This window comes from Zingiber officinale, chromosome 5B (genome assembly GCF_018446385.1).
Source record: "Zingiber officinale cultivar Zhangliang chromosome 5B, Zo_v1.1, whole genome shotgun sequence".
Classification (NCBI taxonomy): domain Eukaryota; kingdom Viridiplantae; phylum Streptophyta; class Magnoliopsida; order Zingiberales; family Zingiberaceae; genus Zingiber; species Zingiber officinale.
In genome coordinates, this window is record NC_055995.1 from 85,069,325 (window position 1) to 85,081,629 (window position 12,305).

The 12,305-nt window shown below is 40.3% G+C and overlaps 2 protein-coding genes across 3 annotated transcripts; one reads left to right on the forward strand and one right to left on the reverse strand.

Annotated features, from left to right (window-relative positions):
- Positions 1–249: 249 nt before the first annotated feature.
- On the forward strand, positions 250–6,553 carry LOC121984751 (probable methyltransferase PMT19). The gene is made up of 6 exons (XM_042537877.1): positions 250–987; positions 1,728–1,938; positions 3,234–3,531; positions 4,327–4,716; positions 5,123–5,200; positions 6,209–6,553. The coding sequence occupies exons 1-6, from the start codon at positions 292–294 to the stop codon at positions 6,408–6,410; spliced, it is 1,875 nt and encodes a 624-aa protein (XP_042393811.1). The 5' UTR covers positions 250–291; the 3' UTR covers positions 6,411–6,553.
- Positions 6,554–7,148: 595 nt separating this feature from the next.
- Positions 7,149–11,707, reverse strand: LOC121984750. Of its 2 annotated transcripts, none has more exons than XM_042537876.1 (6): positions 11,345–11,707; positions 11,148–11,202; positions 9,819–10,786; positions 9,057–9,326; positions 8,573–8,664; positions 7,149–8,327 (listed from the first exon to the last, which is right to left on the reverse strand). In XM_042537876.1, the coding sequence occupies exons 3-6, from the start codon at positions 10,758–10,760 to the stop codon at positions 7,421–7,423; spliced, it is 2,211 nt and encodes a 736-aa protein (XP_042393810.1). In that variant the 5' UTR covers positions 10,761–10,786; positions 11,148–11,202; positions 11,345–11,707; the 3' UTR covers positions 7,149–7,420. The 2 variants fall into 2 exon arrangements, with proteins under 2 accessions (XP_042393810.1, XP_042393809.1); XM_042537875.1 differs by having other exon boundaries at positions 11,075–11,202.
- Positions 11,708–12,305: the final 598 nt, after the last annotated feature.

The following is a 12,305-nucleotide window of genomic DNA, read 5'->3' on the forward strand; positions in this document are numbered from 1 at the left end:
AAATTATCTTTTCGGATTTTCCCGATACGGATCGATTTAGGTCACATTGTGAACCCGTACCAATTTCCCCGCCCGTAACCGTTTCCACTTCCATTCCCGTTCTTCTTCTTATCTGATTTTTCTTTTTTCTTTTTTCTTTTTTCTTTTTTCTTTTTTCTTTTTTCTTTTTTCTTTTTTTTTTCCTCCAGAGTAATTCGTTAATTTCCACGCTGTCGTCCTTGTCTTGTTCTCTCTCCTTTCTTCAAATGTGACTTAATTAAAATCGAAATTGATCGGAGTAGTACAGCGAAGATGTCGAGGACGGCGACTGCTTTGCTCGCTCTCTTGACTCTGCTCCTCCCGAGCCCTAATCGCCGGACGCTCGCTCTCGCCTTCGCCGGCGTCGCCCTCTGCGTCGCCTCCTACCTCCTCGGCATCTACTCCAATAACCGCCCCTCCATCGCTCCCCAACTCTCCCCCACCCCGGGGGACTGCCACCCGCTCCTCCTCCCCTCCCCCTCCTCCGCCTCCTCCGACGGCCAACTTGGCTTCCTCCCCCTCCACTCCGCCGCCGCCGCCTTCCCAGTTGACCAGCCCCCGCTGCCGCCGCTCCCCTTCTGCCCCGCCAACTTCACTCACTACTGTCCCTGCCACGATCCCCAGCGCGAGCGACTATTCCCTACCCGCGATCTCCAGCACCGCGAGCGCCACTGCCCTGACCCCCGCGACCGCCCGCCTCGCTGCCGCGTACCGCTTCCGCCTGGCTACCGCGCGCCCCTCCCCTGGCCAGCTAGTCGTGACCGCGCCTGGTTCGCCAACGTGCCCTTTCCCAAGCTGAGCGTGGCCAAGAAGGAACAGAACTGGGTCAGGGTGGAGGGGGACTGGCTGGTCTTTCCTGGGGGTGGCACTTCCTTTATCAATGGGGTCAAGTGGTATGTTACAGAGATGGCCAAGCAGGTTCCGTTGAGGAGTGGGGAAATTAGGACCGTTCTGGATATTGGCTGCGGGGTGAGTTATTGTTCATCTTCAGTTGGATATGAATATTGTTCTGTGAATTACTAGTTGTAGAGTGTGATATCAAACTGTCGTGTTCGATTTAAAATAGGTCGAGTTTTTTGGTATTTCATCGAATGCCATAGTTCAAACCTCTCATCACAGATATTCCTAAAATTCACATAGGAGTTTGGAGTTGACTAGGAAAGATTCGTGAGGACTGTAAGTGGACTATGGATTAGGATGGGAATGTGAGCCTTGCATCTCTTTAGTCTCATCTAGTTGCACAAAAGAGGTCAACAGAAACTTGTATAGTTTATGTTATCCACATAAATCAGTTAAGTCATGATGCAGCATGAACTAGGCCAATAGATAATAGTCTAATGAAATAGTGTACAAAATAAAAGAAAGAAATAGTGTCTCCAAATCGGGAAGGAGAAAATCCATTAAAAAAATTCCATGCACAATAATATAATGTCATCAAATTATATTTTGTGTATATAATTCCTCCTTGCATAATATTCATTTCCTACTTTCTGATACCTGTCTTATTTATCTAAAATACTCGAAGCATAATGAACAGGTAATATTTCAGGTTATTAATTTCTTTCCAGATTGTGCCATGTCATTGTTAGACATTTGCACTGATTCTGTTTTTTTTTCTTATATCTCCATTTCTTCTTATTTGCTGCACTAGGTGTGTTGTAAGAAAGTAAGAATAGCCTTATTTGTTCATAGTTTATTTGTCTTTGCAGGTTGCAAGCTTTGGTGGACATCTTTTGGACTATGATATCTTGACCATGTCAGTTGCACCAAGAGATGTACATGAAGCTCAAGTTCAATTTGCCCTTGAACGTGGAATTCCAGCAATGCTTGGTGTTTTAAGTATTCATCGGCTCCCATTTCCATCGAGATCCTTTGATATGGCTCACTGTGCAAGATGTCTTATTACATGGACTGGCTATAGTAAGTGCCTTTTCTGACATCCATGTTATGAGTTCATTGGGATAGGTCAACAGATACATTGTTTTTATGCTTCAACTCTCTATTACAAAGTCACCCTTTCTTCCCTTCAAATTTATTCTATTAACTTATTTGCATGAAAGTAAGTTTTTTCCATTTAAAAAAGAGGGTTGATCCCAAGTTACTAAATTGGCATGCATAATACATTGATTGATTTTAGTGGTTCTATGAAAAAAAAAAGAGCATTGAGAATATTCAGTGAAGGATTAAAGTTGTTTTCTAGTTCATAATATTCTGAAAAAAAAGAAATAGCTGAGGATAGAGTGGATAGAAGGGCATCAAAGAAATAAGAAATGGCTCCTCAAAGAGATTTGATAGTAACTGTAGACTATAGAGTAGATAGAAAATTATTCACGCGTGGGTTTATGGATAGACTAGACTATGTGACCAGAATAAAGTAGATGTGATTTAAATAAAATAAGACAATCTGAGGATTTGGTGATTTACTTTATTAATTGAACTTAATTTATTTTGTTTGTGTCTCATTACACTGAGTTTATTGTAAACGTTTATATGAGAGGCTTCAATCTATTTTTTGAGAGACTGCTCTTTATAAATTTTCTGATTCTCCTATCCTCAATGTCTCTTCTCTTTTATTATGAGATAATCTAATAAGGCACACCACTCATACTTCAAGTGGTATGAGACCCAAAATGATTGACTACCAACAAGCTCGATATGCTAATGCATTTAACTCAATTTAGAGCAATTTTGTGAACCACCTATCATGCACTAGGCTGAGGCTGATGTGAAACTTAGATAAAGAAAATTATATGTACTTTTTAAGTATCAAAATATTTCAAGTGGATAAAAATACTCATGTTAATTGTAATGAAATACTAGCCTTTTTGAGCATTTATGTGTTGCTTTTAGAGAAGAATTTGGACAATTGGATTGATTCTTTCAGTTTGTTAATGGACTCAAAACGTTCTAATTTTAATTTCTAACCATCTAATGACAAACCATAGCATCCAATGTTTTTTTATTGTCAATGTCCGCATTGAATCTATAGCATGAAGAAGAGGATGAACAAGAAATTAAATATATTAGATAAAGTTTGAATTGTTTTATGCTCTTGCTGACTTCTTGGATTTGCCTATCTAACTCTGTAATTCTAGTTATCTAATGCGTAGTCCTTGTGCATTATTCTTAAAAGAAAACATAATTGAGGCCATCATGGAAACCTGTAAGAGACACTTGATGGAACTTTTCTAATTTTTAATTTATTTGATTGCCAGATGGCCTGTACTTGCTGGAAATAGATAGGGTTCTTAGACCTGGTGGCTATTGGGTTTTGTCTGGGCCACCAATAAACTGGAAGAACATGTATAAAGGTTGGGGAAGGAAACGACAAGAAGTTGCAGAAGAGCAGAAAGCTATAGAAGATTTAGCTAAACGGCTTTGTTGGAAGAAGGTTTCAGAAAAAAGCGCCATGGCCGTGTGGCAAAAGCCTACTAACCTTTTGCATTGCATGAAAAAATCAAAGACTCTTAATTCTCCACCTTTCTGTTTAAGAACTGACCCTGATTCTGCTTGGTGAGCTTTTTTCTTGAATTAATAGTGTGCCTTGACTTGAAGTTAATCCACTTGTTATCATCTCTCAGAGATTTCAGTAATCATAATATAGTACCACCAACTGTTTGATCTTAATTCTTTTATTACCTGCCAAATATGCAATTTCAATCTCAGTTAGACTAGACTTTTTTTAATATGTTTTGTGCCATCCTTGCCATCTCTTGATCTTTTTGGAGGCTGATAAACTTTATGAGAGGTCAAATATTATGTTCTAGATACCGCTAGTTTTAAATCAACATACTCTTTTTTCAGAATTCAATTCTGAGATTTATGTTGCCATTTGGAACTGTCCCACTGTACTAGCTAGATTTCCAATGTTAAGCACGTGCCCCACACTCAGGATCAAAGCCACCATTCACTGTAAACAGGCAAAATGATGACAGCAATTTGGTGCTTTGTGCATCGATTAATGTTTGTGAGCCTTTATTTTGAGTTGGTTCTTAGGAAGTGCATTTGTTGGATGGCTTCTTTTTTTCACATAGGCTAGTTACAATAAAAATGTAATAGTTCCAGTTAATCTTACGCTTTAAATTGCATATTAAAAGTACAAATCATTCAGATAACATCTTTCCATGTGAAGCATAGGACCCATCAGTTTGAATGAAACTAATTATCATTTTGAAATTTTCTAGCATCTTAACTTCCCACATGTTTAGATCAGATGTTTGCCTCTCTTGTGCTTATGGTGCCCTTATCTTTACTATGAAGAATTATTAGTTGAGTTGTAATTAGCAATAATGGTCTATTGCATGGCAGGTATGAGAAGATGGACACATGCATTTCTCCTTTACCCAAGCTGGAGGTACTAGAGCATACAAGTGGCGGAAATCTTGTAAATTGGCCTAAGAGGTTAAATGCTACACCACCAAGGTTACTTGCTAGGAGCATTGAAAGGATCACCATTGAGAACTTCAATCACGAAAACAAACTATGGAGTGAAAGGGTCTTGCATTATGAGGCCTATCTCAGTAATCTGCCCAGGGGTAAATATAGGAATATCATGGACATGAATGCTGGCCTTGGAGGCTTTGCTGCTGCTGTGTCCAAATTTCCTGTTTGGGTTATGAATGTCGTTCCTGTTGATAATAAGAACGACACACTTGGCATCGTATATGAACGTGGACTTATAGGAACATACATGGACTGGTATGATACTCCTAAAATTTAACCAAGTTATTTTGTATTAAATGAAAATTATGGTTTCGTGAATGAAGCTATGAGTACTTAAATCACATTACTAGAAAATCATTAAGAGACAGTTTGAATCAGGATTTTTAAAGTGCAAGCAGTAGTTCAGTCAAAATAATGGGAGCTATCTTCATTATGGCGACGATAACTCTTCATACACATTCATGGCAGCCTCATGGCCCACCTTACTATTTACCATACAGTAGTTTAAACCGACCCTTCATTCTAACTGTATGTTGAGTCCTAGTGCCTACTTGTATGCATCCATAAATGGGTTCCCAAAAACAAAGAAAATAAGAGAAGTTCCTTATAAGTACTATTTAACTTTCAAATAGTATGAAACACATAAATATCCTGTTTTCAGGTGTGAAGCTTTCTCCACTTATCCTCGCACATATGATCTGATCCATGCTAATGGAGTGTTCAGTATGTACATGGACAAGTAAGCTTTCTTCTTCATTATATTGACTACTCTGTTTTAAATCCTTATCATTAATCCCCTTGATCAACTTAAATTGATAATTTCCCAAATGTATCTTTTTATGTATAACTATGAACATGAATGTGTGCATTGTACTAGACAAAGCATTTATATGGCTTGTCTTATTTGATGGAGACCGCAAAAGTGGGTTTGAAATACCTGAAAACCAACAATATGGGAATGGAGGAAATGAACTTTTAAAGAATGATCTTTTATGTCATAATGATTAACTAAATTAACAATCAGTCGATTGATAGTTCTACTAAGATTGTCCTATTAGTTGGAATTATTAATTATTACCTGAAATAAGTCCTGCTACAGATCATATGAGTGAGTTGAAATTTTGAAACATGTGAAATTGAATAGTTGGTTTAGGAGGTAGTTGACTCCAAGTAGTTGGGATATACACAGCTTGACAATTAGTCGATGATGACAACGACGATAATAATGGTGAAACTAAAGATGTTTGAACTTATAAAAGTTTCAATGATGATTGTACCTCCCTAAAATGATTGAACATATACCCGCAACTAAACTGTGTTGGTTGTTGTGATAGTCTGAAATGAGAGACAATAAAATCCAAATCTTAAATGATATAAAGCTGGAAACTGCAGGTGAACTTTGAAATATATACTATTAAAAGAAACTATGGAATGCCAATATTGTGTGGATTTTATTTTGATCGAGTGATCCTACACATGAAGTTTTTAGGAGTCTTCGTTGTCCTTTGATGTATTTTGCCAATATTTTCTTATGGAAAACCAATAATCTTCATGATAGCCATTTTATCCTTTGACTTCCTCATATAAGCTACATAATATTATTTCGTTGGCAACATTTTGGATCTTGATTCGAGCCTGCTTTGAACAACTTGGAATTGAATATTTTGGATCTACAATTATCCTTATGCTTTGTTTAACTTTTGCATAGTGGAGATTCTTCAATATAACTATAAATTCTTGTTTCCAGATGTGAATTGATCAGCATCGTACTTGAAATGGATCGCATCCTTCGCCCTGGAGGTGCTGCTATAGTTCGTGATCACATTGATGTTATTGTCAAAGTAAAGCAGTTAACAGATAGTCTAAGATGGCAAAGCCGCATTGTTCACAGCGAAAATGGACCTTTCCATCCAGAGAAACTTCTCATAGTTGACAATTCAGTACAGTAGACACAAATGTGAGATCAAGCAGACGAGGTCTAAAAACACCACTTAGCAGGTGATGGTACCTCGACTCGACTAGATGGGAGAGTGGCTCTTCTTCCTCGATCACAATGCCATGTCATTTCGATGACTATGGAATTGGTTGAAGGTAACATAATGTCAAAACCCTTATTTTTTTAAGTAAAAAAAAACGAATACATAAACCATTAGTTATTGTTTCAGGGATTAATGATATGTATGGTGTATGAACTTTATGTAACTTGAAATCAAAGAAACAGTGAGTGCATTAATTTGATTAACCAAGCAATTTATGTTTCAGAGCCAAGTGTCCTTTATTTCGTTTAGCAGATGAAGTTTATGGAAGGATCATGATGAAATTAACCCATCCTTCGTCGCCACGTACAAGTCATTTATGGAAGGATAAAAATGAAAAGATTATCAGTTCTATCATAAATGCTCTAAAAATTCTCAAATTAAATTAACCATTGTAATTTCATTTGTCTGTCTGAAAAAAACTTAGACGGATAACTCAATCAATCTAATATTATAATATTATATAAAAGGTGAAATCTATCAACTTAACAGCTCTCATATGAAACTAGCCATCATATGAAGAGTTAATTCCTTGGTCTATTGAGATTGACTTGGTTCAATTTTACAATCTACTGTCTGATAATTAACTCAACTAAACCCGAAACATTCAATCAACATCTAAATGGGAATTGCACAATAGTATTTGTCATGTCAACAGAACTTGATCCGAATTCTTCATCATCAAAATCCACCCAAAAAAAAGTACAATTAGTTCCGCAGAATATGAGAAAAAAAAAATAAAGAAGAGTTAAACACATATAGTTAGTCAATTACCCTTCCAATCAGAGCAGAGGAAAGAATGGACGGCCTTCTGGAAATTCAACCACACAATAGCATTGTAATGCAATAACATACCGACACGTGAACTCGTATTTGGGAAACCACGGTTTTAACCTGCTCCGTCTGCGGACCTGGATCGTGCATCACTTCCGGCTGGGACGCCCAACGACAGGTGACGCGGCGGTCGGGACTCCGCCGCCGAGCGCGATGGCGGCGGACTCGACGTGGGTGAGGATGTACTCGTAGATCTTCTTCCTCAGCCGCTCGATCGTCTCGGGCGGCACGCCGCTGGTGCTGCCTCGGGGTAACTCGCCGTCCGCTGCGTCCCCTTCCGACGCGGCCGCACAACCTTCCCTCTGCCGGCTGTCGATCGCCTCCAACCAGTCGTTCACCTTCTTGAGTTGGGACAGCATCGAGGCCACCTGTTCGCCGGCGGTTGGCCCAGGCGCGATCGCGTCAGCGTCGAGGAACCGTTCCGCGAACGCCACGAACCACGACTGCGCTTCCTCCCTCAGCGCCCGCGCCAGCTCCGTCCCTTCCTCCAGTCCTCCGCCGCGCTCCCACTCCGGCAGCGGCGGCGGCGGCGACGACATCACAAGCCCCCGTGCCTTCCCCTTGCCAGCAGACACCAACGGCGGGGACGATCTTGATTTTGACTGAGGTGCCGATACGGCCTTGGAGGTCTCCGCCGTTGAGGCGGCGGTCCTCGACGGACCCTCGAGCACGACCGCCGTAGCCAGTGAGGCCGTCGAGGGGTGCTTGTGGGTGTAGAGCGAGAAGGGGGACAGGTCGGTGGCGAGGGCAGCGCTGACCCAGGAGGATGCGCGGCGGCGGTTGTTGGCGGAAACTTTCAGCGCTTCTTCCGCGATTGGGCCGGAGACCACCGGCGATGCACCCGAGGAGGTTCCTGCAGTGGAATGGGAGATGCACTTGGAAATGGAGTCGGCGACGGAGATAGCACGGGAGAGGGAGGAGTTGAAGGCGAGGAACTGCTCCACCGCCGGCTGCGGGTTGTCCTCCTTGGCATTAGCACTCATCTCTGCGTACATGCTGCATGGTGGAACCAAGTTAAACTTGCGAACTTCAAATTTCAGCATATTTCTAATGTCCTGTATTTACCATATAAACATTTTTAAATTTAAAAAAAATATATTTCAATATTCCAAACTGCTAATTCTGGAACCCCAAAATATCAAAATAGTTTCTATCTCCAAGTAAAGTAGATCATAGTAATTTCAGATTATGCAGTGATAAATTCATCTATACTATGGGCATTAACTTTTCCGAGTAGTTACCTCAAGCAACGAATCAAGCTCTCAGCCGCAGAAGCTTCTTGGATAGCATCCACAGCAACCCGTTGTGCCGCATCCCTGTGCTTCAGAAGCTCCTAAAAGAATTTCAATAAACCATTGACAGTCTCAGAAACCACAACCATATGCAGAAATAGATGCTTCAAGTGGACATGATGCAAAACAACTGGTTGATGTATTAGGTTGATCTAGCGAACAAATCAGGCTGAACGATTAGGAGACCGATGAAACACGGAGGATTGGTCCGAGTCAATACTGTTTTAAACAATCAGTAAGAAATCGACCATAAGTCTTTATGCCACAAGGATCGATGTATATTAACTTGTCCTGATGGAGTATTAGACGCAAGCACCACAGGTATCCTAGGCAAAAGTTTTTGAGAAAGTGAAACACACTAGATAACTATCTTAATCATTCGTAGAAGGAAGATGATGAAAATAAGTAAAATAGCAGTGGCTTTTTACTATACCTTCCCTTGTTTCGCTAGAGATGATGGAAGTGATTGCCATGAAACACTACCATCTGTCCATGTTCTGTTAGTAGGAGCAACCTTCACCAAGTTACCAAGACTTAGACTGGTACTTGTTTCAGAAGACCTCTTCAAAACAGAAGGCCTCTGTTTAGCAGTTTTATCAGGATCCTCAGCAGGAACATTTGCAATGACTTTTGTCGGAGTATGAATCTTAACATCCTCCTTAAGCAATGATTTTTCGTTTTTTGATGATTTCTGTGGAGGAGCCTGCAAACCAGAACCTATATGCTAAGATACCAAAATGAATTATAATTCTTCTTAGTCTATCTATTCCATTATAAATTTGCTGATATAGAAGCAACTTAACAGAGGCATGTTTTTTTGTGTCATGCAATGGTGAACGTATTGATGCTTTATTCCTTTGACATATCTTCTCTTATTAATGTTTCAGGTCGACTGTTGAAGCAGGGCACCTATTGCTATTGATATTTTCACAAAACATTAACACAGGCTATGCACATTCTTATATCTTGTCTAAATTGCATTTGAAAGACTTGCTTTTACCATTTCATTGCCTAATCGAACAAAGTTTCATAACGAAGACTACCTGTTTAATGAAATTGAGATCTTATGATAAATCAACACCAAATTTCCTACCAATAACACGAGCACAGGAATATTGGTAACAAAAGCTATAAATCTTGATATGAGATAAACAAATAGATGACCAATTTAGATGAAGTTAGATATTGAACTCACAGAAGTGCTTCTAGATTCGGATTTTGTAGTAGGTTTGGCAGTTTTTGAGATAGAATGATCTCTTCCCTTCGTGTCCAGATTCCCTTCCCAGCTCTTTCTCAAAGCCTTGGGTCCCAATTCAATGGTTGGCACCAAATTTCCCAAGAAATTACCAGAAGTAGACTTCCTGCCAGATGTTGCTTTCAGCATAGTAGCTGCTTTCTCAAACAGACTCACCCGTGATGATGCTGGCTTCTCTACTCCTTTAGCTTTTGCATGCTTCTTAATCTCACTAGAGAATTTTTCAAAAGATGCAGGCAAGGAATAGACACTACTCGGAGATGAAGGTATTGACCTTGAGTTCATTGATTTTGATCCCACACTTGGGGAGTCCTTGTCCAATTTGCCAGCTGAAGCTAGTTTTGGAAGAGAGGTGCTTGACTTACTAAAAGAATTCCTTTTCTTTTCCACCTCCTGTGTTTTGATAGTCAACTTAGAGATCCCCAATTTGGCCTTTTCATTGTCTGAAGACGTGTTAGTATTACTTTTTGAGTCGTTGGATGGCTTCGGTTTCTCTGTATTAAGAAAACCAAGAGAACTGGTAGCAACAAGATCCTCAGGATTCCCAATGCAAGGATGGCGACCAGGAAGTGGCTTCACTCCCTTAAGAATGGGACATGGAGAGCCAGCCTCAAGGCGGTCAACGTAGATGAATTGACCAAGCTGGATCTTGTCACTTGAGATAAGATCATTATTCTCATCGGGCAGGGAAACAAATGTCGCATGAGAAGAATCAGAGACCTTGAGATAAAAGCCTTGGCTGGTGAAGAGATCACTTCCAGCGAGTGCAGGGACAATACTCACAACCTGGAGGAGGGTCGAACGATGCTCTCCAGCAATCTTCACATCAGTATTCATATGCTGCAAGAGTTTGATAAGGACTCCGGGGACTAACGAAGCCATCTGCTGTAGTTCCAAAGCACATTACTCTACCAAGGAAAAAAAAAATTGAAAGAACTTTAATACACAATAATTTGACATCGTAATATCAATAGAAATCGCACCTAGCTTCTAGGTTAATCTTATCCAATCGTATTTAAAAATGATCAAGCTTAGGGAATATGGAGATTCCATTTACATAAAGAATTTTTTTTAGTTTTTTTGTTTCGTGTTGTTAAACGAAGGAAATCGTTTTGCTCAATCTTGACTTCTTTAACTAACAGATGCTCCCACAAAAAACTAAAACAGAAGTGTGGATTTGAGGTTCAGCAGATCACCCTTTCTAGGTCACTGCTGTTCGGATCCACTAAATCTGATCGACGAGAAAGCTGACCAAGCAAACCCCCTTACCGGCGGTTGATCGCGAGTGAGATCGAGTTACCGGATGCGGAGAGTAGAAAGTTTCCTACGGCAACAACAAATCCCCACAAGTCAATAGACATTAAAGAAGAAGAAGAAGAAGAAGAAGAAGAAGAGAAGAAAAAGGGGGAAACCCACTTTTCTTTCACTTCACTGATCAGGAAAAGGGGAGGAAAAAAACGACCGACCTTTGAACTCTGGTGGAGACCTCGCAAGCGCAGCCGAAGGCGCCTCCTTTCTTTCCGATTACTCTCTAGGTTTTCGGCTGGAGAAAAGCCGAGATCTCTGGAGGCACAGTGATTGAAGGGGAGGTCATACAGACACACACCGTGACAGGACGAAAGGAACAAGGATCTTTTTCGAGCGGAAGCAGCAGACTGCCCTCCCCTGCCGAACAACGAAGAATCCGAATCACAATGATCGATCACATCCCCTAACGAGCAAGCGGGAACAGCGGCGAAGCAGTGACCTCTTTAAGAGAGAGAGAGAGAGAGAGATGGGCATCTCCCTTCTATCTGTGTTCATGTGCAGAGAGCTGCATAATAATAAATCTGAAGACTGAAACGAATAGAAGGTTATCTGAAACTGAATTATTACTCTTATTATTATTAATAAAAATAAAAATAAAACAACGTTTTTATTTTTCTAAATAGTTATTATTAAAATGTTTAGAATTCTAAGAGAAATTAACGTGATTTTTATTTTCCAATTAATGATCTATTTATTTTATCAATAAATCGAGAGAGAGATGCAGGTATTAAATATGTCGGAACTCGATTGACTATAGTCGATTCTCGTTGAGTAGGTGAGATTACCGCACGAGACGGTTCTGTGGACTGTAGGAATCGACATGCGTGGAATAGTTAGCTACTGTGGAGGTGAACTTACGGGGATCATTCCATGTGCTGTGGCGAGTGGCGTCCGTATTTGGACTGCTCTTGGACTTCGCCATCGGACACAACTACCATCTGGCGTGTTCCGATAGGCTTTTTATATTTTATTTTTATTTTCGGTTTGGGGTTTTAAATTAGGTGGAAGAAGAGCAAGGACACGTGGTGACAGCGCTGCCCACTCTGTAAGATCAATTTTATTTATGCTTTGTATTTACTTTACCTTTTCGAAACATTCCTAGTCAGCAAGCGATGATTG